Here is a 26,119-nt window from a genome sequence, read left to right as displayed (position 1 = left end):
CTGGGCCTGATAGAGAAGCAGGAGGGCTGCCCGGCCTGTGTGCCCACTCACGCCTTTATCCACACACACTCACTAAGCTCCACTCACCATATCCCTTCTTCCATCAGTGTCTGTCTGATCCTAGAAAAAAACGAAATAGTGAACTTTCTCTGAAACTTGGGTGATTACAAATAATCTCAAGACATAGTCCAACCCCGCCTTTCTCAAGGCCATTGTCTCCATCACAGGGAGGGCTTGGGGTCCCTTTCCCCCTCCCTGGGGCATCTCTTGGGGTTTTAGTCTCTTTCCCAGGTGGCTGGGCTCTCTGCGGGAATCTGCACTGTAATATCAATTTGCTTCCTATTGGATCTTTGATAGCAGAACAAGGGACTTTGTGAAGCTCTTGACCTGAGATTTCTTTTCAAAACCTCAAATAAAAGGATGCATGTACACTCCTCCTGTCGCCTTCTCACCGCGAGTGGAAGGGCGCCGAGCAGGGGCCCCCTTGGAACACCGCGGCCCGCACCATCGAGATACGCGAGCCCTCAGTGTGCAGGGGCTCCTGAGGTTCAAAGTCGCCCTGGAGCCGGTTGTTTCTGGCTGGAAAAGCAGCGGTGGGGGGAGGGGGAGGGTGTGCCAGAGGCGGGGCGCGCGCGGAGCTCCCCTGCCCAGCCTCCACAGCAGGGAGACCTCCACTTTGCCCCGCGTGCAGAGCGCCTTCCCCCTCCCGGAGAGGCACGGAGGGGCGGCCCACAGGCCCCAGCCACCCGCCGGCCCGGGGGAGCCCGCCCCCTAGGGGAGGGTGGAGCAAGTGCAGGCTCCTCGGGGCCCCTGCCCCGGCACCGCCTGGACGCCCGAAGCAGGCAGGTGAGGCCGTAGCCAGAGCCCCCCGGGAGCCGAAGGGGATCCCTCGTGGGTCCTCAGTGACCCTCCCAGGAACCCGCCCTCCGGAAGAAGCTGGGGAGGGGGGCTTCTTGGGCAAACCTAGGGGATCTTTCCGGAGGTGGGGTGGAGAGGACACCCACACATTTCTATCAGGATTCAGGAGTGGGGGTGAGGGAGATGGACTGGGTGACTACGTCCGACGACCTCGTCATCCGGGGTGGGGTGGGGGTGGAGGTGGGGGTGGGGCGGGGACGGGGGCCTGGACTTGGAGGGACGAAGTTGCACGGCAGCCAGACTCAGCTCCGGAAGTGGCCAAAACGGGGTCCTGATACAGACTATATGGGATTTGGGGGGTGCCCGAGGCGTTACCATCTGCCCCCAGCCCCCTCAGTGCACGCCGAGCTGTGCTCTGTCTGGGCCCTCCCGGCCGCCATCCCACAGTCACCGGGTCCCTGAGCACCCCCTCCGTTCGCCCCTCGATCCTGCAGGCCCCCCTGTCCCTCCACCCCCACCCCACCAGGTCCAGCGGGACTCGCCGCGCTCCCGCCCCTGGGGATCAATCGGCTGGCTGGCGACGCGCGGCCGCGGCTCCTGAGCCTCCGCCCCCTCCCCTGCTGCGGCTACGCCAGACGCGGCCTCCGAGCAGCGTCCTCGCGGTTCCAGGCCGCGGCCGGACTCGGCTGCGGGCCAGCCGGGGAGGCGCAGACGCATCGGGCCCTTCCGATCGCGCCCGCCCCGCCACTCCCGGGCTGGTGGAGGGAACAACAGCGAGCCCAGCTTCCCTGGCCCGCGGCTCTCGGCACCCCACCCCACCCGCTCCTCCCCCTCGCAAAATACCCCCTCGGGCGCGCGCTTAACCATCTGCGCGCCGGGAGGCCAGGAGGGGGGCGCGCATTGGGCTGGGGGGAGGGTGGGGCGGCAGTTGCGCTTGGGCTGATGACCGCTTCGGGGTCCGCCTGGCGATTTTTATTTTATTCTGGGATTTGCTGCAGCAGCTCTTGGTTGGAAAAAGGAAAGAAAGAAATCTGCCCTGTGTGTGGGCCCCGCTGGGTTCCGGGGCGCAACAGGGGCACCCGACAGCAAAACGCAGGGCGGGGTGGCGTGGAGGGGCGAACCTCGTGGGCAGAGGAGAACCGCAGGGAGACCTTGGGCAAATGAATCCAAAATGAAAAACACACAGTACGCAGAGGCCGTTGTGAGCGCGCGGCAGTGGCGGAGGGCGGTGGAAGCAGCTCCAAAGATCATATTTGAAATATGGATCCCGGGGGCGCATATCTCCAGGCCGGTCGGAGCCCCGCGACCGAGCATGGGGCGGGGGCCGGGTGGACTTCTCCAGGCGGGCCTGGGGAGGCTGCCCTGACGTTGGGAGGGGGTGGGCCAGCCGACATTGTAGAAAATGACTTCTACCAAAGCTTCTCGCTTTGGTGCTTGCGACCCCCGCGTTCCGCAATGCGGAGCCGCGGCCCTGCGGGCGCGGGTGTGGCCCCAAGAAGTGCCCAGGACCTGCGAAGGGGCCAAGGCCTCGCGGCGCGCTGGGCCGGTTGCCCCGCCCTCGCACCCTGCCCGGCCCTCCCACCTGGAGCTCCAGCTCCAGTTCCGCGCGGCCCGCTGCGGAGGGCCGCGGGGACGTCAGAGGCTTCGCCACCCAAATGAAAGCTGACCCTTCCAGGCGGTGTGACAAAGAACAGAAACATGGGGGTGGGGACACAGAGGGCGGAGGAGCGCCCTTAGGAACAAAGCCATCCCTCTGAGAGGGTGCAAGGGGCCGAGTGCAGGGCTCCAACACAGCCTCCCGGCTCTTCTTCCCCCTACCCCACACGCAGCCCTACCAAGTCAGCTCCCCCCAAATCACCACTAAAAATGCAAAATCACAAACGTCAGTGCTGAAGTCAGAGACAAGTTCCCCCACTAAGAACAGAGAAGAGAAATGAGCTCTTGTCAAAGCCTGGGCAGATTTTGTAGTCGTTGCTAGTAAATTCTCCCTCGGCTACTTGAAATTCACCTCCGGGGTCCTAGAAAGCCACACCAGCTCAAGAGCTTTCCTAGTCAGGGACTAGCCCGGGAAATCACAGGCAGCCCCTTCCGGGCAGAGCTCAAACCTGGGCTCCGTGGGCCGGCAGTGGCATCTTCTTGCAGAGAGCGCCCATTCAGGGAGAGGATATGAAAAGTCGTTTATTTCCCGGGTTGGCGCAGGTCAGGGCCCTTTGGGATCCCGACTCAAACCACTCTCTGGTCCAGGGCCATTAAAAAGTTCTCGGGGTCTCCAGGGTCCACTTTTTCGGCCCTTTCCTCTAGGGGCGGGAGTCTGCGGTGCCGCGAGAGGCATTGCTCCTCTCTTGGGGCCCCTAAGGGCCCCTGGGGGCCCCAGCCTGAGATGGCACCCCGAAGGCTTCTGCCCTTCAGCAGAACCGAGGAGCGCGATCTGACCCTAGCTGGGAGGGGGCAGCGTCGAATGCGCAGACCGCCGACCCTTCTCCGGGGTTCCCTGTGGGGCTCGGGATATCCCGCGTCGGAGGCAGGGGCCCCAGCTGAAGGCTCTGGGAATCCCGAGTTTAGGTCTCAGAGGGACCAAGACGGGGTGGGATGGTAGGGGAGGCCGTAGGGGAGATTTCCCAGGAGAGGCTGACGGAGCGCATCAGGGAAGCTTCAGGGAGCTCGCAGTCCCCCCTCCCCCATTCTGTCTCTGCCTCCACCCTGCAGAGCATTCGTGCTCCGGCGGACCTGAGCTCCTTCCCACACCCGCCGGCAGGTGAGCGGTGGTCTAGGGCTGGGCCGCCGAGGTGAGGCTAGGGCTCTAGGAGTCGGCCTCTGTCCATATCCACCCACCCTCTACGAGGACAAAATAAATAACCTCGCGAGGGGGTGAGTTGCGGCGTTCGGCGGCTGTTTGTGTATTTCGGTCACTTTCCGCAGAAAAGTCAGGATCGGGCGCGGCCGGGGACTCCCCGGGCTTCTGAGGAGCTTCTGGCTCCCCCAAGTCTTGGGGAGCCTGGCGGCTGCTCGCACACCACACGGGCAGCTACAGAAAAGATCTGCTGTACTGGCCGGCGGGAGCCACCCTTCCTCCCCAGCTCGGCGGCAGGCCCAGCCCGGCTCCTGCGCAAACTCGCCGTCGAGGCACGGGGTGCCGCCGCGTGGCCCCCAAGGTCCCAAGCGCGGGCCCCAGAGGGGCGCAGGCAGAGAGAGCGGAGCCACAGCCTGAGGAGTCCGACGCCCCTGGCGGCGCGGAGGCTGCAGCGGCCGCTCGCCCTCCCCCGTCGCCCCCTGGCCTCTCCACCGCGGAAACACCCACTGGAAACAGATTTTCCAGGGGGTTTTCTAGCCAGGGGGCAGGCAGAGTGTGGCGAAGCTCAGACCCTCCCCGGACGACGGGACTATCCAGGACAAGGTCGCTGCTAGACCTCCCAACAGACAGAGAGCGCCGACGGCCTGGAAGTGTGACTGACACGCTGACAGCGCTTCCCGTGCCAGCCTCGGGACCCTTCCCCTTCCACGCTCGAGTTGTCCCATAGGAGAGTTCCTCGCCCTGGGCAACAGTGTCAGGAAGAAGCCCAAAAACACAGCAGGAGGAGAAAAACCTTTTCCCTGTGTCCCCCTCCCAAAGAATTCGCCTCTCCCAGCTTCTATTACCCCCCAGAGCACCTACTCTTGTCCCAAGGACTATAGGCGGGTAATGTTCCCACCTAGTCCAGGCGGCGGCCCCATTCCTCTGGGAATCTTGGGTTTGCGTCTCGAGCTTGTCAGAAAGCAATCGCTGCAGACTGAGCCCCTCTCTGATGCTGCCAGAAGAAGACTCCTATCCCCAGGACCCCTTCAGGGGAGGAGCCACGCGGGTCGTCTTGGGCAGCGGCCCGCCACTGCAGCAGGAGCCGCCGCCGGCCGCCGAGGGAGCTGAGAAGTGGTGATGAAATGGAGTCAACGTGTGCGTTCTTAAACACCAGACTGTCTCCAGACTTCTCTAGGATTCCTGGGAGAACCCGAGCCTCGCGCATGGTTTGGGTGTTCGCTTCCGTACCTCGCCCCTCCCCGGCTCGCTCGAGCTCCCGCGCAGTCCCCACCTAGCATTCCGGGACGTGTGTCAGGGCAGGAGCGGAGACCCGGATGGCTCTTTGCCCGCCCCCCTTGCTCGTTCCACTCTTGCTCGGCTTTTGCTCTTTTTCTTTCTTCATGTACGCTCAGCCAAGAGATTGCGCAAGCTTCCTGCTCCCGGTCCTTCAAGGGCCCGGAGCCGGGGGCCCGGACACACCCCAGGGCAGGCGCGCCCCTGCCCCTCCCACTCGGGCCGCCCTGCCCCCTCCCCAGGTCCTCCCACCCCTCACCCAGACCCCACCAAGCTCCCGGCCTCGCGGGCGGCGCCCTCGGGAGGCCGCGTGGGGCGCAACAGCTCCCCCAGCCGGACGCTAGAGCGGCACGCCGGAACGCGCCGTCTCGCCGCCGGAGGTGCTAAACTTCACACTCCGCGGCTTCTCCAGCCGCGTCGGGAGGGCCTCGGCTCGGCTGCCTGTCGGCGACCAGGAGACGCGAATTTGTGACGAATGCTGGGCTCCTCGGCCATTCGGTTCACCTTCCCTTCGTACCGCCCTGCTCTGCCCCGGCTCAGCTTCAACGTCTTCTAGGCCCTCCCCACTCCCTCTTTCGATGCCCTTCCCAGGACTCCACGAAGTCCCCTCGGGCCCCAAAGCAGACCTGGACATCCCCTGTGCCCCTTCTCTGTCCTCCCCGCCTCTCGTCCTGCTTGATGGGACGGGGGGTCGGGGGTGGGGAGTGGGGTGCTGCTAGAAACCAGACATCGCGCCTCTGCCCCGCCGAGGAGAGGACCGAGGGTAAATTGGGAGCCGATCAGGATCCGGGGTGGGATCGGACTCGGAGCCCCATTCTGGAAAGGTTCTTGAGCGCTAGGGCCCCAGGCTGGCTGCTTTTCAGTCCCCTTTCGCGTCTCTTTGTGCTCTCCTTGGCGATCCTTTGGACCCAGTTTTCTCTCTTCTCCATGTCCTTTCTCTTCCGTTCCTTGCCTTCCTAAATGCCCAAAGCCTCGCGGGGCGTGGCGGCGGGGCACAGAGGGTGGGGGCGCGTGTTGCCCCTGCCCCCGATTCCGCCCCCTGCCGATCGTTTCCCATGTGTCTGCACATGATGCAATTCAGTGCAACTGGAAAGTGCAGTGGATGCTTCCGTGGCCCCCAGCAGGGGTCCCAGGGCGGTGCACACTGAGAATGAGAGGCGAGGGGGCAGGCCCAGGCACTGGGCTGCAGGGAAGGGACCGCTGGCGAGACCCTCCCGGCCCTGTCAAGCTCTCCACCCCTCTCCGCCCTCTGCCGACACACCTCTCCGGCCCAGTCCCGCTCCCTCCCTCCAGCCTCCCTCTCCCAGGCTCACGGATCCCTCTCCCCTGCACCTCCCCGGCGCCCTCCTCCTCCCGGCCCCCTCCCGCGCCCTTCCTCCTCCCCCCTGCCGCCTAGGCCCGGGGCCTCCGGTAGGCCGGGCTGCGCCAATCCCGGCCGCGGCCCGCCCCCTGACGCTGAGCTGGGCCCGGCGAGGCCCCGCCCGCTGACGTCCGGATTTGCATGAGTTCTTGTGCAGCCGCGGCCCGGGCTCAGTTGTCTGAGCGAGCGCGAGCCGGGAGCCGGGGTGGGCGCGGGCAGCGGCGGGCGGCCAGGCTGTGCTGGGCGAGCGGCGGCGGCGGCGGCGGCGGCGGCGGCGGCGCGGGCGGCGGGGGCGCCTCGGCCGGGGCGGCAGCGGGGCGCCGGCGGGAGCCAGCAGCGTCTGCAGCCGCGCCGGCCGCCCGCGCCCCGGCGCACTCCAGCTCGGCCATGGAGCTGCCAGCTGTTGGCGAGCACGTCTTCGCGGTGGAGAGCATCGAGAAGAAGCGGATCCGCAAGGTAGGGCGGCGCGGGGGCGGCGGCGAGGCGGCGACGGCCGGAGCAGCCCGCGAGGAGGCGGGGAGGGGGTGGGGAGGTTGCGGGCCGGAGCCGGGGATCCCGCGGAAGCTGATGGAGTGCTGTCTCTTTCCCCCTCAGGGCAGAGTGGAGTATCTGGTGAAATGGAGAGGCTGGTCCCCCAAGTAAGTAGCGGCGGAGGGGCGGGGGAGCCGGGTGCCGAGGCGCAGAGCTCGCGGGCTCCGGACCCGCCGGGCTGGTGGGGTGGTGGGGGGAGCGGACGGGAGGCGGGGTGGAGGTGGGGTGGAGGGAGGAGGGGGTGGGGAAGTCGGTGGCAGGCACTGGGGAAGCCGAGCCGCCGAGCCCGAGCCCGGCGCCCTGTGTTGTGCTCCGCTCTCCGGGAAATGCCATCACTAATTTATGCGCTAAAAGGAGCCGGAGGAGCTGGAGAGACGCGGGGCCGAGCCGGGGAGGCCGGCGGAGGGAGGGAGGGCGCAGGCACTGACTGATGTGCAGCAGAAAATGGCTCCTTTCCCCTTTCCCTCCACCGAACGGCTCCATATTGCAAAACCAAAAAAAAAAAAAAAAATTAAAAAGCGACGAAAATGCAATTGTGTGCCTCTTCCCTCCTAGTGGTGCAGGGAGAGGGGAAAAAAAGGCAGAAAATGTTGAGAACTGTCACTGCGGCGCTTTTGGTGGGGAATTTTTTTTTTTAATTTGAAATGCGAAGGCACCGGATGGAGACAGACGCGCAGGCACACGCACACACACACTCACACACACAGAGAGAGGCATATTTTTGTGTTGCTGAGTATTTAGGGGTGCTTGCCCGTGACAGCGGGCTCCAGGGCCGCCAGGGGGTGTAGGGGGGGCCGCTTGGCTGACGGTTATCGGATTAGGGGTCAAATGGAAAACGGCTGAAGCCCTCGCGGAGACTCGGGGCTGGGGAGAGGAGGAGGGGACTGCGACTTTGCCTTTCGGCTGCTTTGCACGCAGGGTTCCTGGTGAGCAAAGTGCCTTTGGAACATATCGCAGTAACATGCTTAAAATTCTTGACAACTGCAAAATAAACGGCTAGTTTCATTTTCTTTACTCCTCCCCTTTCTTCCTGCCCTTGTGTGTTTACTTTGACTTGGAGGGGTGGTGTATCAGGGATCGTGTCAGGCCTGCAGAAACCTACCCTCCACCCCCCACATCCACAGCTAAATAGCTTTCGGTTCATGAAGACAGAGTAGGGCCTTATGTCATTGCCCACCTGGAGGCCGCAAAGCTGGCTCGGTTTTTTTACGCCGTGTTCCCCTCCCTTTTCCCTTGCAAGATATAACACGTGGGAACCCGAGGAGAACATCCTGGATCCCCGGCTGCTGATCGCCTTCCAGAACAGGTGAGCGTCCCCCAAGCAGCCGCCGCCTGCAGCCGTGACCGTATATGGGAATGGAAGAGTGGGCCACGCAGCAATAGGAAAGGGGGAAAGGGCCAGGAGAGGCCCAGGGGGAGCCCCATCCCCCTGACGGGCCTGAACGGGCACGGCAGCGGCCTCGGCTCCTCTAACCAACGTCCTTGGCGGTTGCTGCAGCCTGGGGGTGGGGGCGGGGCAGGGCCGGAGAAGGCGAGGCTTGTGTTTTAGGGGAACTGCGGGAAGGGTGTCTGGGGGTGGCCCTACAGTTGCCTGGAGAACTCGGGGCTGCTCCTGGTTCCCCGCGGGCCCCTCTCCCGTCTCAACTTGGAGCCCCACCCCCGGAGCCTAGGTGTTGCTTTCCTGCAGCCACTGGCCGCTTGGCACCAGCACCTCGCTGGGCAGCTCCAAAGGAGCTGGCATTGTGAAACCGCTGGACGTCACGAAACTGAACTTAACCTGTTGGGGGCTGGAGAAAAGTTGACGAGGCCTTAAGCCCCCACCTTCACCCCCCAGGGAGCTTGGGATCGGCAGGGGGCCGATTCTGTCTGGCGCTGGGTGCCCTTCACACCCCCGCTGGGCCACTTGGTGGGTCTTGGCCCCCAGCCTCAGGGCAGGGGGAGCTTGGCTCAAAGGATGTGGGATGGGCGCTGCCTGGTGGTGGAGGGGTGGCTTCTGACGAGGGGTTCATCCTTGTGCGCACAGATGCTTGTCACGCTGCAGCTGCTGCAGCTGGATTCACCGCCGGTTCCTCTCTGTTTCGGGGAGGACAGAAGGGGGAAGGGCGGGTAAGGAGGGGAGGAGCGCCAGGAGCCCGCGGAGCTCGGCCACCCCGCTGCCTTCCATTCTCCCCTCCCCCTTTTATTTTGCATTATTTCCTGTGGCGTGTTTGGCGCTAAAACTGTAAACTCTAGACCCTGGGAGCGAGCGACCATCGGGGAAGTTGCTCTCCCTCGACGCAGGGGGGCGCCGTGAAGGGATCCTGCTCCAGTTCCACCTGGGGGTTCACCACTGTGTAACCATGTCAGTGGCTGATGCCATGTTGCATAATGGGTCCCCAAAGAATTAAAATGCAGGTTGTTGCAATGCCATGCAACTTCAGAGTCAGGCCCCAGCCTGGGGTCCCCGGGCATGGCGGAATTCCCCTGGGTTAGCCCACGGGCAGGGGGTGGGGTGTGCCTAGGGTCGCTGGAGAGCGGGTTTCTGACCCGGAAATGGGCTGCAACTTTGGCCAATGCTAGAGAGGCACCCCGTTTTCCCATGGAGGGCCTGGCAGTGCTGAGACGATCCGCCCCCTAGCCTCGGGTCACCCTCGGCCAGGCCGCAGGGGGAAGCCTGGCAGCTGTATTGATCCGAGCCACCGCCCGTGGGCTTTATTAATGATTTGGACATTGAGGCAGCCGGGAGCCGGGCTCGGTGAGGAGGCTGCTCGTCTGCGCACCGCCCCCGCCCCGCCCCGCCCCGCCGCGCCCCGCCGCTCCACCCGGAGCCAGTTCACCAGGTGGCTGAGAACCTGGCCAGGCCCTGGCCTCGGCGGCTGGCCCCCGCCCCCAGCGCCTAATTGGCTCATTTGCCACTGTGTAAACAAGGGCGCAGCCCCACCCCCTGTTTAGTGCCTGGCCTTTAAGAAAATGAGTCCTCCCTTCTGCCGGCGGCACTCGTTATCTGAATCTTAATGAGGTCATTAGCATCCTGTGCTTCTGACGGGGAGGGACGTGGTCTGCCCACACCTCATTTGGACTTGTTTGCGTCCCCTGCACCCCCACGAACACTCCACTTTGCGCAGGGCTCCGGCCCAAGGCTGTGGACACCGGTGCTGGCAACGCAGCCCCGAGCTGCCGCCTCCCCAGGATAGAGGCAGGGCTGCGGGGGCGCCAGTTCGGATGCGGACGTCAGAGGTGGGGGAGCCCTTCCTGGAGGAGCCCTTGGGCAGATAAGGGTCGGTTCGAGCATAAAGCGGGGCTCTGGGACCAGACCGAGGCGCCCAGCTGGCGGCAGAGGCAACCTTCTGCCCTGAGCTCTTGATCTCTCTGGGTCTTGCTGCTCCCGAAGGGGGGGCGTCGCCGCAGGTTCCAAGCCTAGCAGGAGGGAGGCGACCCTGAGGCTAATAGCGCTGCCCTCTGTTCCCTCCCCTCAGGGAACGACAGGAGCAGCTGATGGGATATCGGAAGAGAGGGCCGAAGCCCAAACCGCTGGTAGTGCAGGTGAATACACTCGCTGGCCCTGGGGCTGCCCCCAAGTCTTTCCCTTGATATTGCCACCTGAGCTGCCTCCCGGCCGGACGGGGGGGGGGGGGCTGTGGGGGGTGGTCTTCCTCCAGAGCTCCCGTTTCCACTTCCTTTCTACTTGACCTGCCACACCCGCCCACCATAACACAGCTGCCGACCCAGGGGGCGCTGGGACCCTCCTGATACTCGATGCATGCTCTGGGGCCGGCCATACCCCTCCTCTCACCCCTCCTCCCGGTTCTCCCAGGTACCTACCTTTGCCCGTCGCTCCAATGTGCTGACCGGACTCCAGGACTCCTCTGCTGACAACCGCACCAAACTGGAGCTGGGCGCTCAGGGCAAGGGCCAGGGGCACCAGTACGAGCTCAACAGCAAGAAGCACCACCAGTACCAGCCGCACAGCAAGGAGCGGGCGGGCAAGCCCCCACCGCCGGGCAAGAGCGGCAAGTACTACTACCAGCTCAACAGCAAGAAGCACCACCCCTACCAGCCCGATCCCAAGATGTACGACCTGCAGTACCAGGGCGGCCACAAGGAGGCGCCCAGCCCCACCTGCCCGGACCTGGGCGCCAAGAGCCACCAGCCCGACAAGTGGGCCCACGGAGCGGGGGCCAAGGGCTACCTGGGAGCTGTGAAGCCCCTGGCCGGTGCGGCTGGGGCTCCAGGCAAGGGCTCTGAGAAGGGCCCCCCCAATGGGATGACGCCGGCCCCCAAGGAGGCGGTGACGGGCAACGGGATTGGGGGCAAGATGAAGATCGTCAAAAACAAGAACAAGAACGGACGCATCGTGATCGTGATGAGCAAGTACATGGAGAATGGCATGCAGGCGGTGAAGATCAAGTCCGGTGAGGCGGCCGAGGGTGAGGCGCGCTCCCCCAGCCACAAGAAGCGGGTCGCCGAGGAGCGCCACCCGCCAGCCGACAGGACTTTCAAAAAGGCAGCGGGGGCAGAGGAGAAGAAGGTGGAGGCGCCCTCCAAGAGGAGGGAGGAGGAGGCTCCGGGGGCCGTGGACCCGCAGCCCCAGGACGCCGGCTCCCACAAGCCTTCCCCGACCAAGGAAGCCTTCGGCGAGCAGCCCCTGCAGCTCACCACCAAGCCCGACCTGCTGGCCTGGGACCCAGCCCGGAGCACGCACCCGCCCTCCCACCACCACCACCACCACCACCATCACCACCACCACACCGTCGGCCTAAATCTCTCCCATGCCCGCAAGCGCTGCCTCTCGGAGACCCACGGTGAGCGTGAGCCCTGCAAGAAGCGCCTGACGGCGCGCAGCATCAGCACCCCCACCTGCCTGGGGGGCAGCCCGGCCGCCGAGCGCCACGCCGACGTGCCCCCCCCCACCGCCCTCCCTCAGCCCGAGGTCATCCTGCTGGACTCTGATCTGGACGAGCCCATAGACTTGCGCTGTGTCAAGACTCGCGGCGAGGCCGGGGAGCCGCCCAGCGCTCTCCAAGTGAAGCCTGAGGCGCCTGCGGCGGCGGCGGCGGCGGCCGTGGTGGCAGCTGCGCCGGTGACAGCGGCTGAGAAGCCTCCGGCTGAGGCCCAGGACGAGCCCGAGGAGCCGCTGAACGAGTTCAAGCCCTTCTTTGGGAATATAATTATCACCGACGTCACCGCGAACTGTCTCACCGTCACTTTCAAGGAGTATGTGACGGTGTAGCCGGAGGGTGAAGGGGAAGCGCCATCCCAGCGGGGGGCTTAGCACCGGGGGCCAGCGGGCGGAGTCCTCCTCTGGCCGACTGCGGGAGATCCGGGCCGGCCCCCAGGGCGAGGATGCCCGAAGCCGCAGTGCTTTGGGCTGTGGGATCCTGGCTGCGGTGCCTGGCCCGCCCCCGCCCCGCACTGGCTCCTCGCACACGTGCCTGCGGGTCTCGCCCCCGACCTGCCCCATCCCCGCGCAGGACGAGAGCTGTGTCCCTCCCCTCCCTCGTGGACCTCCGGGACTGACAGGGCAGCCACGCGCGGCGGTCTCAGAGTTATAGTATTATATTTTAACCGTGCTAACTTGTCAAGTGCAGACTTTACTCCCGTTTGTACGTGGTGTTATTATTGAAATGTATTGTTTGAGCTCAGAAGGCCCGACCACCCCCCTTCGGGCTGATATATATATATTTATTTGTAGGTATTTATATATTGAAATATAAAAACCTAGATTTATGGAGTTTCCTCTAGATCATGTTATATTCTATATCAGACAAACTATTTTCTGTTTACCTTTTCTCCCGTTCATTCAGTATTTCGGTTGATTTCATTTCCTCCCCTTCCAGGAACTGCAATACCGGTAACCTTGGTATATATTTTTTGATACTGTACACATGGATGTGTTGTTTCTATGTGCAAAAAAAAAAAAAAGTTTGTTAAAAAGCTAAACGAGCTCTCTAGAAACTGCTGCTACTAGAAATGTCTAAACTATAAGCTTCCAATTATTACCTGCTTGAATGTAAATATTAAATGGAGATGTTGAAAGTGCATTTTCGCTGTTGAGATTAGCGCAGAGGGAACGTCGGACGCTCGGCTCCGGAGGCGCTGGACCCCTCTCCCCACCCCACTTCCGCCTTAGGCCTCGGGGAGGAAACCTACCGAGTCCTGCGCTAAACCTTTGCAGAAGCAGAGTAGACCTGTTTCGTGGGCAGAGGCGCCCGCGCCGGCGGAGTGACCCCGCTCCCCGGAAGTTGAGAGGCGCTCCAAAGGAGAGGGGAATTCCTGCGGGGGGGCCGTCGGCGTCGCCCTCCCTCCCCCCGGGCTCTCAGGCCCGCGGTGCCCATGGCGGGGGCAAACCAGGGGATCTGCGTGGTGGGGGAGGGGTGCACGGGTGAGCTGGCGGCGCGGAGACGTGGGTGGGGCTAGCCCCCGCGCCGCGCCCGCCCGGCACCTGCTGATCTTTGACCCCCACCCCCCATGACGCCGCACACCCAGACGCCGGCCCTGGTGGGGCAGGGATGTTCCTTTCTAGTAATCTCTGCCCCCGCCCGGTAGGGCAGGTTCGACGGGGAGAGGACCCTCCCACCCGCTCCAGCGTCCCTTGCTGGCATCGCGGGCCCCGCCCCACCGAGGAAGCTGCCGAGGCTCTTTCTCTGCCAGGCACTCTCCCCGGAAACCACCAGGCCAGAGGCTCCGACTGGAGGCGCAGCGAGCGTGGCCGGGGCAGGGGGGCTTCCTGCGAGGTGGATGGGGAGTGAGAGGGGGAGGAGGCCTGGCGAGTAAGGCCTGCCCACCCCCACTTCCTTCGTGAGCAGGGAGACCTGGGACCCCATTTCACCGATCCTGCTTTGGGTGGCAAGGCTGGGGCCCTTGGTGTCTCGGGGGCAGGAGGAAGGGGTTAAGGGCCCAGAGGGGGCGAGGGGAGTGGGCCGAACTCCGGGGTGCGCCTCCCCCGGCCAGGAAGCCGCGGGCCAGGAATGCAGTGGCGCGGGCAGCATTCTGCAGACACAGCGATCTTCCTCCTGGCTGGGGCGGCCGAGCCGGGCCAGGGGCCGCGGGACTGAGGGCCTGGTGGGCGCGGGGCTGCTTCGGGCCTCCCAAGTCCCTTGCCTGCCCGCCTGGGACTGAGGGGCCCGAGCCCGTGCAGGGCTTCAGGGCGGAAGAGGTCAGCGTGGTTCAGAATGGGGGGGGGAGGTGGCGAGAGAGCGTAGTGTTGGGAAGGCCAGGGGAAGAGATAGAGGGCCAGGAGGGCGGGGAGGCCTGAATGCGGACAGTGTGGCCAGTGTTGGCTGCAGGCCACCAGCGGCTGGAGGTGGGGGAGGGGAGCCCAGCGGGGGGGGGGGGGGGAAGCGAAGGGAAGTTCTAAAAAAAACCGTTGGGAGTTTCTAGCCCTGGCTTTTGTGAATTGTCCCTCCCACTGCCCCCATCGCCCCAGCCCCCTTTAGAGTTGAGTTAAACACTCCCCCCTCCCCCTCCATGTAATGAATGCCCTTTGCCACCCTGGGAGTGGAGGGAGGGGTGATCTTGACTGCTCCTGGCAAACTGCCTGCTCAGTGCTAGAATTGGGCCTGTCCTTCACTGGCTGGTACACAAAGGCGCATGCCAGGCGGGATTTCATCTCCCTGCTTTTCTGGTAGAGGAGAGCTAAAAAATTGGGAGTGGGAAGGGGAGCCCCTTGTTCAGGTCTGCACAGTTGGTGACTTGGGAGTGAGCCTTAGCCCCTGGGGGTGCCCCTCCTGCCCAGTGGGTGGCCTCTGCCAGGCTGAGTTTGGGGCACTGGGCAGGGGAGGTAGAGGATGGCACTTGCAGGAGCAGGGAAGGACAAAGGTCCACTCCCATTCCCAAAAGGGTGTGGCCTGCAGGTGGCCTGAGGCCTTGAAAACTGGGCCTGGTGATGGGGGACCTTCTGGAGTGGGTCTTCAAGGAGGGTGGTTCTAGGAAGAGCCTGGAACCTGAGGTCAGAAGTTGGACAATGGGACCGAGACAAACGGGTAGATCAGGAGGACCTGCATAATGCCCAGTCTGGTGCCCGATTCACCGGTGTCCGAGACCCCCTCTGGCCCACAGGGACAGACTCTGTCGTTGCTGAGCTCCTTGGACATGCCAGGCACCACTGGAGCATCTTGTTCCATTCAGACCCCACAGGGATTGAGGTTCCCTGGGGGTGAGGGCCTGGGGTTCTGATGGCAGAACAGCTTGTCCAGGGTGCATGGCCACTGCCCCATTCTGTGCTGATTCTAGAACCAAGCTGTCTGCTCCACCATCCTGTAGAGAGGTATCCCGTGGCTACTGGCCCCCTGGGCCTCTTGGACACAGGCCTGAAAAGATGTGTCCAAGGCTCAGGAGCACTCAAAGGGGGTCATGGCCCTGGCATTGGGACAGGGGAGGAGAGTTCAGTAGCTCCAGTGCTCCCTGGTTCAACTGCTTTTTCCTAACATGGGGCCTCAATGTCTATTGGTGCCCAGCATTTCACAAGTGAAGGGTCATAAACCCTCTTTCTGAGCCCAAGTTCAGGGGAGAGAAGGGAAGCAGGAAGCTGGGATCTTAACCCTGCACACTAGGAGACCCAAACTTCTTTGTGTTTTCTCCAAATGAATCTTTCTATGGGACTGAGCCTTGACCATAGAGGCTGTGACCCACTGCAAAGAGAGGGCACTTGTGCATCCATCCACCCTCAGAAGCTGGTCCCTCCTGCACCAGCTGGTCCCAGTCTCTAGCACTGGTCTCCCAGAGCCTGCACCCCCTCCCCAACCCATTTTCACAAGAGCCAAGTTCAGCCTTTCAGTGTTTGTGCTCCATCCTTGGATCCCACTGCGGTGCTTTGGAGCTCAGGTTGCCAGATTGAGCACATAAAAATCTAGGATGCCTCGTTAAATGTGAATTTCAGATGGATAATGCATAATTTTTTAGTATAAGTATGTCCCATGAAATACTGGAGCTATACTAATAATGAAAAAAAAGAAAATGTGTTATTTATGTGAATTTGGATGTAACTGAGCATCCTGGACTTTGTCTGGAAACCCTATTTGGGTCCTGAATAGTCAACATGGTCCGTCCTTGCCCACAAGGAAGTTTCAGTCCATTAGGAGAGAGACATGCAGAGAGCTGAACAACAGGGGTCCTGTCAGTGCGGTTATCATGACATCGAGCATGCTGGCGTGGCACAGAATGGTTGCTGGATGACAGTGGGGCCCTCACCTGTGATTTAAGGTGGGGGTGGAGTGTGCATGTGACAGGCCCTGGACAAAGGAGTGAGGGAAGACCAGAATCCATCCCTCTGCCTTTTGGCCCACCTTAGGCTCCTGAATTGAGGCTCCTCCCCACACCCACCCACCCAGAACAGCAAACTTCTAGAACATACAGGGAAGGCAGAACAGATCTGGTTGCAGTACCCACTCACCTCACCAAAAACCTTTCCCTTCCCAGACTTCAGTTTCCTCATCACCTTCAAAGACGTGCTCTGACGTGAGGACACACTGGATCAGGAGGGAGCCGTGAGCACTTCTGGAAACCCCCTAAGTAAACACTCAGGTTATTTTTTTACCAGGGAACATTAAACACCTGTGTCAGATCCAAACGCCTTCTAACGACTTCTGGCCCGGAGCCTCAGCTTGACCGAGGGACAGATACCCAGTGATGTTTGCCTCTGTACCGGCTGCCAGCCCTCCCTCCGTTCCCGCTCCCTGTAACCCAGTGGGCACCACCAGCCCTCTGCATTCTGCCCTCACTACCCGCTTGGTGCATTACCCGTTGACCTGGGACCTCATCCTCAGCCCCTCCAGTTTTATCCTGGGTCACTGAGATGACATTGGGACAGGAGAGAGGTAAGATGAGCCGCCCACCATGAGCCGAGCCTGCACTTGTATGGAACCGAATCCTCATGTTTTTTGAAATGAGTTTCCTCTATGGTACCGTGTGATGTTTGCTGCTCATCTGAGAAGGTGAAGCCTCTGAAGAGGAAATCGTACTGAAGGCGGTTATTCTTGGATACAAGTGTCCGTTTCCTGTGGCCGCAGTTCAGAAATCCACGCCCCATGCCCTCTCGCCCCTCCTCTCTTCCCTTTGCAATTAATGATAGCAGCTAACATTGATAGAGTGTTCATTCTGTGCCGGGCACTGCAGGGGGATCGGCTCATTTAATTCTCACAAATCTCCATGAGGTGGGTCCCATCGTTGTCCCTGTCTTACAGATGGTAAAGTGAAGGCTAGGAGGCTTGAGTGATCTGTCCAAAGTCAAACATCCAGTCAATAGGGAAACAGACAGGGGTTCAGAGCTAGCCTTGGCCGTGCTTCCAGCTCACAGGCTTCTTTGTGTCCTTCAGAGGCCAGCTCAGGCCCCATCCTCTCCCTGAGGTTGTTCTAGATTATTCCAGCCTTTACCAGGACCAGCTGTGCTGAAACCCTGCAGTATTTACTGCCTCCCCTGACTCATTGTCAATCAATTGCACACTGCAACATACATGTATGCATGGGTCTCCATTCACCAACTAGACAGAGCTTGAGCGCCTGGAAGGTGAGGGGCATGTCTTGGGTATTTTCTGCACTCCCACAGCTTGAGCACAGTTCTTAGATAAATACCTTGGAATCAGATGCCTTGTGTGTGTTTGTGTACAGAGGTGTGTGTGTGTGAGAGAGAGAGAGAGAGAAAGGGGAGAGAGAGAGAGAGAGAGAGAGAGAGAAGGGGGCTTTTGGACAGTGAAGCTGAGTCCTGCAGTGCAAGCCATTAACGGTGTCCACAGACCAAAGAAGGGCGCTGAACTGCCCCCAGGGGTCTCTGGTTCAGAAGCCAGGGACTCAGGCTGTTCCCTTTCCCCGGTACAGCAAGGGCAGACAGGCACACACTCAGCTGCTCTGGGGTCCTGCTACCCCCTCGCCTCTCACCTGATGCATTTGTGAGAGTTTCAGGAGACTCCAAGTAATTGTGTGGTAATTGAATTTAGGGAATCAGACCCTAAGGATAATCCTGGAGTCAGTTCCAGGAAGACTCATGGTTTAATTTTCGTATTTAGCTAGTGGTACACAGTATACGGTTTCTGACAGCACAGCAGGAACTAACGTATTTAGTTTTAACGTGAGGTTCAGAATGGTAGAGATGCGGGCCTCTGATTCCAAATAACACACACACACACACTCCGTTAATGACAAGCAGGAGACACGGCACACACCTCTCCTCTATTTTCATATGTGGTCTTCACGTGAGCTATGTGGATAAGGCCCAACATGTAGAGAGAGCTCCCCAAATGTTGCCTGTGACTATTATTTCCCTTATCCAACTCTCTGCAAGTTCTCAAATCCAGGTAGGGACAGAGAGCTAGCATTACCAAAGGATGTCCAAGGTGCATGTGTATTCGGGTGGGTGCATGCATGAGTGTGCATGTGTGTGTGCGTTAGGCCTGGAGGAGGCTGGCAGGGGTGCAGCCCACACTGGCAGGAACGCCTCTCATTTGCTGTCTGAGTGAAGGCAGCAAACTCCTTTCAAACGCACCCTGGAGTGTAATATTGCCAACAACTGGCCCTGACTCCTTTCAACCTGCGCCAGGTGTAATGTAAACCTCCCTGGATTTCCTCCCTTTCCTGTTTCATCTGAGAAATTCTTCACTAATTCCACGGTATCTGGTTTCTCATTGTTTCTCTCTGCTTAGACAGTCCCTTCGGGTGGGCTTTGCAAAGGTGTGCTTAAGGCTCTCAGCCCTCCAAGATGGCACCGGCTCTACCCTCACTACCACCACCATCCTCCAAAACCTCTCAAAAGGGGCTGCGCTGGACGTCAGGGCTATACGAGCCGTAACATCCTGGGGAAATGAGTGAACACCTACACAAATCAGAGACTGGTCCTGGGTGGTCACTTCACTTTGGTAAAGCGGTATCCAAATTGAGAAGAATGTGACAATCACGTTAAGCTCCTTTGTAATATAATGCTGAGATTATATTAATGTAACAGAACGACGGTGCGTCATCCATCCTTTGTTGAGGTAGTGCTGTTTGGGGTTGAGGACAAGGAAGAATACAGCCCCAGGCGAGGAGGTCTGGGCTATTCCAGATGCAAGCAGGGGACCATCTATTTTCCTCTGACTCTCTAAAGGAGGTGGGATTACAAAATCATGTGAATTTTGGGGGGTGGGGAGAGAAGAGCATGGCAAGCAGAGTCCCTCCTATGAACAGCGGACGCGAGCATCCTTATAGCCATTTCCTGCTTTGTTTTTTGTGCTCCCTGACTCTCCCGCCAGTGCTGAGTGGGGAGAGAGAGGAAGCACTGGGCCGGGCGAGAGAGACTCTGGACTGGCCGGGTTCCTTTCAACCTTCGGTGCGTCTTCCCACCGTCTCCTCTCCTGGCATTGAAAATTATTTATGTTTGCAAATTGCTTTTGACTCACATGAGTTATTCCTCTTGCCTGCCAACAGGTCTGGGGATGGGACAGGGTTATCCAGCCGGTGAGCTGAGAAATCCAGAGATGATGGCGAAAGAAGCACTGAGTGGAAGTTACGAGCCTTGGGATTTGGTTCCGGCTCTGTGCTGTACCATTACTTCCCCTTCCCAGGCCTAATGGTTTCTCATCTGCAAAACTAGAGGGTTGGGTGGTGTGTGAGCGCTCAGGGTCCTTGTGGCTCTGACGTCCCCTGGGCCTGTGACCCCCCGAGAAGGCACAGATGAGGTTGGCGCCAGCCTCTTTGCTGCTCCCTAAACTGAGTCTGGCTATCTGGCTGCTGCTGAGCGTGGAGGGTGGAGAAGCTGCCACCCGGCCCCAAGCCCTGTAGGAAGGACTAGATGGGGCAGCAGGGCAGCAGGAATGTTTCCTCCCTTAGTCTTTTGCTTCACGCTGGTCCTTGGTGATGCCTTGTTCCATAGACCAGGATGAAAACAAATGTCTGCAGAGGAACCGGCAGGATGGAAAGTCCCTGGGGCTGGTCCAGGAGAGAAACACACACAAACACCCTGAATAATCACCGTAATCATGTCAGGGCCAGAGCAGGATCAGCTCCATGGCGAGTGGATAGGGTCACCTGCCCTCAGAGAGGAATGGGTCAGCCCATTGACCTTGGGGTCATGGGGACCTGGAAGCTTGGAGCAGAGAGGGACCATGGAGTTTCTACTGCAAGTTCCTCACTCTACAGATGGAGAAACTAAGCTCCCAAAAGACCAAAACCAACATCAAGGCGAATTATTGATCATTCTCTGCCCACAAGTGGGTGTGTGCATTCTAACAAGGAGCAGTGCTCATCCAATTCACCCAGTATAAAATTGGATTCTTTAATAGGAATGATGATAACAATTCAAAGTTGAATGCCATAGCCATGAGTGATTGGCCTCGTGCTGCTGCTGAGTGCCATGTCTGGCTTCTACTATCTGAACTGTGGTTTGGGGCCCAACCCAGAGAGAAGACAGGAGGATCTGGGCTTCTTCCAATCCAGTGACCACCAAGTGGGGACAAATGCTGTTGTGGGCTCAGCTCTCCAAGGTGGCGAGGAACCTGCTAACCTCAGAACTTTGAGTTGACTCTGCTTTGGCAGAAAGATGATATTTGCTCAGCCCTGGCCAAACCACAGTGAACCTCAGCCCTGGGTCTAGGGAGGATTTGGGGTCTGTGTGTGCTCTCATGGGAGACGACCTATGGGTGGGCAGAAGGCAGCTGGATAGTGGGGAGGGGGACTTTCCTGTAGACTGTCTCTTCCTCCGAAATCTGCCCTTTCTCCTGGGCCCAGGGATGAGTTCCCAGGAGCCTGAGATCCCACCTGGGTAGACTATGATGCCTCAAAGGTCTAGCTTCTCAGAGCAAACTCTCATCAGTTCTGTTTGAGTCCTCTTGGGAATCAGAGGATGCACAAGGTCTTCAGCTGTGGGTTAACCTGGTGGCTGGTCTAAGTGGCACTTGCTCACATTTCAGTATTTTGGAGAGAGAATAGGGAAGGGGTGAGACAGGACCAAAATAAAGGGAGGAGTCAGCAGCAGGGAGAAGAGGGAACCAGAGAGGAGCACAGATAAAGAGAGCAGACACAGAGGTAAGGAGAGCAAGAGGACCAGGAAAAGAAATGGAGAATGATCATAACAGAAACAGAGAGAGGGAGAAGCAGATGAGGACAGAGACCAAAACAAATGAGGAGAGAGACACAAAAGCCAAAACAAGGCTGGGAGAAACCAAGTGATTCAAAAACGCAGGGTTGGAAGGGACCAAAGTTAACATCACCAATATTGGGACAAAGTGACGTGTGCCTCCTGATATGATGCACTGAGAAGGACATAACATCACTCCAGTGGCATTCCTGCCAAAAATGCAGAGCCTGAATCTAACCATGCAGACAGATCAGATGTATACTCTTCAGAAGACCAAGATTAAGGAACCCAGAGCAAGGCAGAGGCCCTGTCCCAGCTTAATGGAGAATAAAAAGACAGGACACAGCATGCAAGTCACGATCCTGGTTTGGCTCTTGGAATAGGAAAAAATCCCCAAAGTAGTTATAAAGACTATTATTGAGAAAATTGACAAAATTTGCATACAGGTTGTGGGTTAGACAGTAGTGTTGAATCCATGGTAAACATCCTGATTTTGATAACTATACAGTGGTTATGTGAGTGCCGTTGTTCTTAGGAAAAACACACTACTCTGAGGAATGGAGGTATAAAGGGGCACAAATCTCCAAACTTACTCCTAAATAGTTCAGAAAAAATATGGGAAAAATATATACGTATATATAGAGAGAGAGAATGATAAAGCAAATGGGGCAACATGTAAAAAACTGGTGAATCTAGATAAAGAATATGTGAAAGTTCCTTTACTACTGCAACTTTCTGTAAGTTGGCAAAAAATGCTGGTTGAGATTTTAAAAGAGGTCTTGGAGCCTCCCCCTTAGGGGTTTGGGACAGGTGCTGGCACTGGAGCCTGGGGGCGGGGCTGGGAAGAACCAGAAGAGCCTTCAGGTTCAGGCGGGGCTGATGACCCTGCTCTCCAGCAGCTGAGAACATCCCGGCGACTTGACCAGTCCTTCCTTGATGGCCTGTTTTCCAACCTTTCACCCTGTGACCTCAACACAAATGAATGGGGGTTCAGAGGGTGGGCCCATAGCTGCCCTGGGCACTGTACCAGTAGGGCCTGACCACCTCCAGCTCAGCCTCCCACCACAAAGCAGAGCCCAACCTTACTCTTGGGCCATGTGAAGAAGCAGGATGTGGCAGAAAGAGGAAGGGTTAGGCAGTCAGGCAAACCTGGCTCCTTGGGCCAGCGGCTCTGCACTCACCAGTTCTGTGCCCTGGGGCTGGGGGCTCTCTTCCCCCAGAGCTCCCCAAGCCTGGCTCCTTCTTACTCTTTAGGTCTCCTAAATGCCACCTCTTGAGAGAAGCCTTCCCTGACCGTCTGTTTGCCTGGTTTTCTTCTTTAGAGCAGGCTTCCTTATCTGAGATCACTGATTTGTTTACTTGTCTGCCTCCCTCCTCCCAGTAGAGTGCAAGTCTTCGTCTGTCTTACTCATTGCTCTATCCTCAGCCTAGAACTTGGCCGGTGCCCAGAGCTATTTGTTGAAGGAAAAAAGGAAGGAAGGGAGAAAGGGAAGGAGGGAGGGAGGGAGAGCAGTCACTGAACCTCTCTGAGCCTCAGTTTCCTCAACAGTAAAATGGAGGTGATGATTCCTGGTGCAGGGACTGCTGTAAGGTTTGCTTGGAGGCAGGCTTCAGAATGTCCTGGAGGAATGTTAGCCCAGAAGAGGTGGTAAGAAGCTGCCACTGTTAATATGACTGTCCCAGGGCTGATCACACATTCTCGCTCGGTAATTTAGGAATTAATCTGGCCTCGTGGTCATTTTTATTTAGTGTAGGGGAGTGTAGATAGGAAAGGGTGAAATATTTTGTCATGATTTGTCTGTTTGGTCTGTTTTTTTGGATTTCTTTGTGTGTGTGATTTGGTTTTATTCAGTACTATAATGGGGGCAGAGTGCTAGAGCCGAGGTTTCCCAGCCTCTGCCCTCCAGACCCGCCAACCCAGGAGTTCTGTGAATATGGGCAGGCTGATGGGCCAAGTATGGGTCCAGCTCCCGAAGACTGCATGGGCCCCAGAAACACTTGGTCATGCTTCTCATGAAGAGATTCTAAAAGTAAAACATCCAGGCCCCCAGACTACTCTCCTCATGATGAGCTGGGTACTCCCATCCTGATCGCAGAACATGCTAGAAAAGAATCATGCCTTTCAGATCTCTCGCCTCTTGGTAATGGGAGAGAGGCAAGGTTGACAGAAAGCAGGCAGTATATATTGCCTGGCTAACCAAGTTATGAGTGAAAAGTGAGTGAATGGAAACCTCTAGTAGTTTAGGTTAGTTTAGCTCATAATTTGGTTTCTACCCCGGCATGTATGACACTCTGGAAACACTGGGCAGACCCCAATCTAGGCCTGTCCTTTGTCCCCCCGGAAAGCTGGCATTATGTGGGACCACAGCACACGGAGAAGCTCACCGAGGTGACCATGGCATCCCAAATGGAGCTGGTCCCTTCCTCAACCTAGTTAAGGACCAAGGAGACAGCCCTATTGAAACTCAAGCCCGAGAGAGACAGGAAGTAGCTCAGAAGGTACAGGAGAAAGGTTCAGAACCACATCCACTGAAACTTGTTTACTCCTTTCTGGCTTCTTTTGTGACACTGTTGAAAGATCTAAATACACACTCTGCATTGTAGGGAATACACCACATCAGCCAATTTGCTGATCGAATCTTGGCAAGTTAGAAAGCAGGGACCATATTGACATTTAGAACATTAGAGGTGATCTGGCCTGCTCTAGCCGCCTCCCCAGCTGCCTGGAGAAATGAAATGTGTCTCCAACTCAAGACCAGCTGGGTCTCTTGCAGGCAAGCCATCTCTTTGTGTCATCCACGCCTTGTGCGGCAGGTATGGGAATTGCCATGTTGAATGGATTGCTGACAAAAGAAGAGACCAACTTGTGACTTGGTGTCCCAAATTCCCATCCTCAAGATAAGAATGGGAAAACAGTCATATCTATAAATAATGCTTTCAAGAGGGGCCCTTCCTGAAGCACCTTACAGCCTTGGCAGGCAGTGGCTGCTCACTTCTCTCTGCTACAAACGCAGAGCTGGCTAGTGCTCTCACTGGACCTCCGGAGGCCCATGATGCAAAGTGCTTCTTGCCTTTCTCCACCTAGCACTGAGCCAGGAACACAGAACCTTCAGCAGCCACAAGATGGTTCTCCTCTCTCCACTTGCCCTGTAGGCACGCGGCTGCCCAGAAATTAACTTGGGTGGGGAAGAACCCTCCCAGAGGTTTCTAGTCCCCAGTTCACCCCCAGTGAGGATAAGGAGGCACCACCAGGCTAACCGAGAACGTTTCCACAATTCCAGGCCATGGCTGTGTGCTTCATCATGCCCTGCAGGGATCCCTGTGTGTCCCCCACCCTTGACTGGCCTCCCTCACCTGCTGAACAGAATGTCTCTCACTGGTAGGCACTGTGTCTCTGTCACCATCATCGCCCAGCACAGTGTCTAGAAGGCCTGGATAAATATTTACTGAATGGATGAGCTCTGCTTACAAGGTTGTAAGTCACTGCTGCTGTCTTTCTCCCTTTCTCCTGCAACCCAGCCTCAAAAAAGAGTAAAAATTCAGGTGATTGTGCTCACCCTTCGCTGCTGCAGGCAGTGGCTTTCTCAGGGACTGTCCCCAGGTCCCTCCAGGTCGGCATGATTTCCCACCTGTTGTAGGAGTGGGAGGCAAGGGGGTGGGGTGCGGGAGTGTCTCTTTCTCTCTAAGCGTCTAAACTCCAGTCTATAGTTATTGGAGTCGGTCTTTCTCCTTTACTCCCCTCTCATTTACGAAAGAGATTGTTTTGTCATAGCTTGTGAGGTGTTTTGTTCTCTCTTTGACAATTTTCATCACCAGCTTGAATTTAGGAGAGATGCCAAGAGTGACACCAGCCCCTGGATAAACACCACTGCCTGGTGCCTCCATGACCTGATAATGACAATAACTCACAATTACAGATGCTCACTGAGCCAGGCTCCACGGAGGAACCCTTACGTGCATTCTCTCTTTTAATCCTTGCAATAACCCAGTGCAATACAAACTATTATTACCCCCATAAGGAAATGGGTGCTTTGAGAGATCAAGTACCTGGTCTGGGATCACAGAACTAGTGAGTGGTGAAGCCAGGGCTTGGATCCAAGCAACCTGGGCTCCTAACCATGGTGCCACACTGCTGCCATCAGGAGTCTTTGGACGCAAAGAGTGTCTGGCCAGGATGCGGGAGGTGCCAGCAGCATAGCCACAACGACCCATACATCAGAGGCACCAGCTGTGAACTGAGATGAACCCCACAAAGTGAACCACTACTAGGACCATAGAGTCACCACAAGAATGGAGCTGCAAGGAGCCTCAGAGAGACTCCAGGACTCCACGTCCTCGTTTCACAGGTGAATATGATGCTCGGGCCCCACACTTTAGCTGGCAAAGCATCTAAGACCACCAGGGAACAGCCCTTTTGTATGTGGCTCCCGCTTTGGGGTCCACTCTCAACACAGACTGGGAGACAGAATCAGCTTGATATGGGACGGAACCCGCTCCAGTTCCAGCTCAGACCCGAACACCCTGGTTTGTTTTAGAACTGGCTCAGCCCTCTGGAGGCCCCACAAGTTGAGTATAGCTTTAAAGTAGCCTCCCAGATAAGCAGCTGCCGGTGAGCCCATCTGCTCTGGAGACCTGGCAATAAACTACCCTGCACCCCTGGTTTCTTTGCAGCCTCTTCTCACCGGCAATCGAGAACTGGTGAGAGGATTGTTATTCCCCATCTCCACTTCATGGTCATTCTATTTCCATGGCTACTCCATTAATGCCCAAGCTTTGGTCACATCCTCATGGGCTGAGCTGCCTGTCCTAAAAATCCTGAACCAGAAGCCCAAGTTGGTCAGGCAATGTCCATCCTGGCCTTTCCTGCTGCCCTTGGCCCCAGATTAACTAGTTACATGCTCTCAATAGCACCTAACACTTCATCACGGTTCTTATCAAGGTTGTAAATTACATAAGGTGGGGGGCTTTTCTATTACCCTTTCTGCTCACTCCAGGCTTTAAGCTTCATGAGGTCAGAAGCCAGGCCTGTTTTATTCATAAAAATACCCCTAACTCTGGGTATCCTAACTCTAGGAGCACTGGGCTTGACTAGCACAGAAAAGATGCCCAGGAAATCTTTGCTGGATGAATCAGTAGGAGTGTGGATGGACAGACGGATGGATGGATGGGTGGAAGGATGAATATTGAGAGAGTGAGTGGAAACTTCTCTGTGATGCCACATTACCAGAATGGCATCAGAAGCTGAGCGATGTCCCTCTGTGTGGACTGGTGAGGCTAAGAGGGG

The 26,119-nt window shown here is 58.2% G+C and overlaps 1 protein-coding gene across 1 annotated transcript; it reads left to right on the top strand.

The window, feature by feature from the left end:
* The first annotated feature begins 5,654 nt into the window (after positions 1-5,654).
* Positions 5,655-12,835, top strand: CBX4 (chromobox 4). The gene is made up of 5 exons (XM_004432837.2): positions 5,655-6,740; positions 6,879-6,922; positions 8,056-8,121; positions 10,271-10,337; positions 10,609-12,835. The coding sequence occupies exons 1-5, from the start codon at positions 6,426-6,428 to the stop codon at positions 12,022-12,024; spliced, it is 1,908 nt and encodes a 635-aa protein (XP_004432894.2). The 5' UTR covers positions 5,655-6,425; the 3' UTR covers positions 12,025-12,835.
* Positions 12,836-26,119: the final 13,284 nt, after the last annotated feature.

Source organism: Ceratotherium simum, chromosome 16 (genome assembly GCF_057802395.1).
Source record: "Ceratotherium simum simum isolate JZ-2026a chromosome 16, ASM5780239v1, whole genome shotgun sequence".
NCBI lineage: Eukaryota > Metazoa > Chordata > Mammalia > Perissodactyla > Rhinocerotidae > Ceratotherium > Ceratotherium simum.
The sequence above is the reverse complement of the archived record's forward strand: the minus strand, read 5'-3'. Positions and strand labels throughout refer to the sequence as shown.

Coding starts and splice junctions, on each gene's coding strand:
- CBX4 (XM_004432837.2), top strand. CDS start 6,426: ATGAGTTCTTGTGCAGCCGCGGCCCGGGCTCAGTTGTCTGAGCGAGCG. Junction 6,741..6,878: donor AGAAGAAGCGGATCCGCAAG/GTAGGGCGGCGC, acceptor TTTCCCCCTCAG/GGCAGAGTGGAGTATCTGGT. Junction 8,122..10,270: donor CTGATCGCCTTCCAGAACAG/GTGAGCGTCCCC, acceptor CCCTCCCCTCAG/GGAACGACAGGAGCAGCTGA.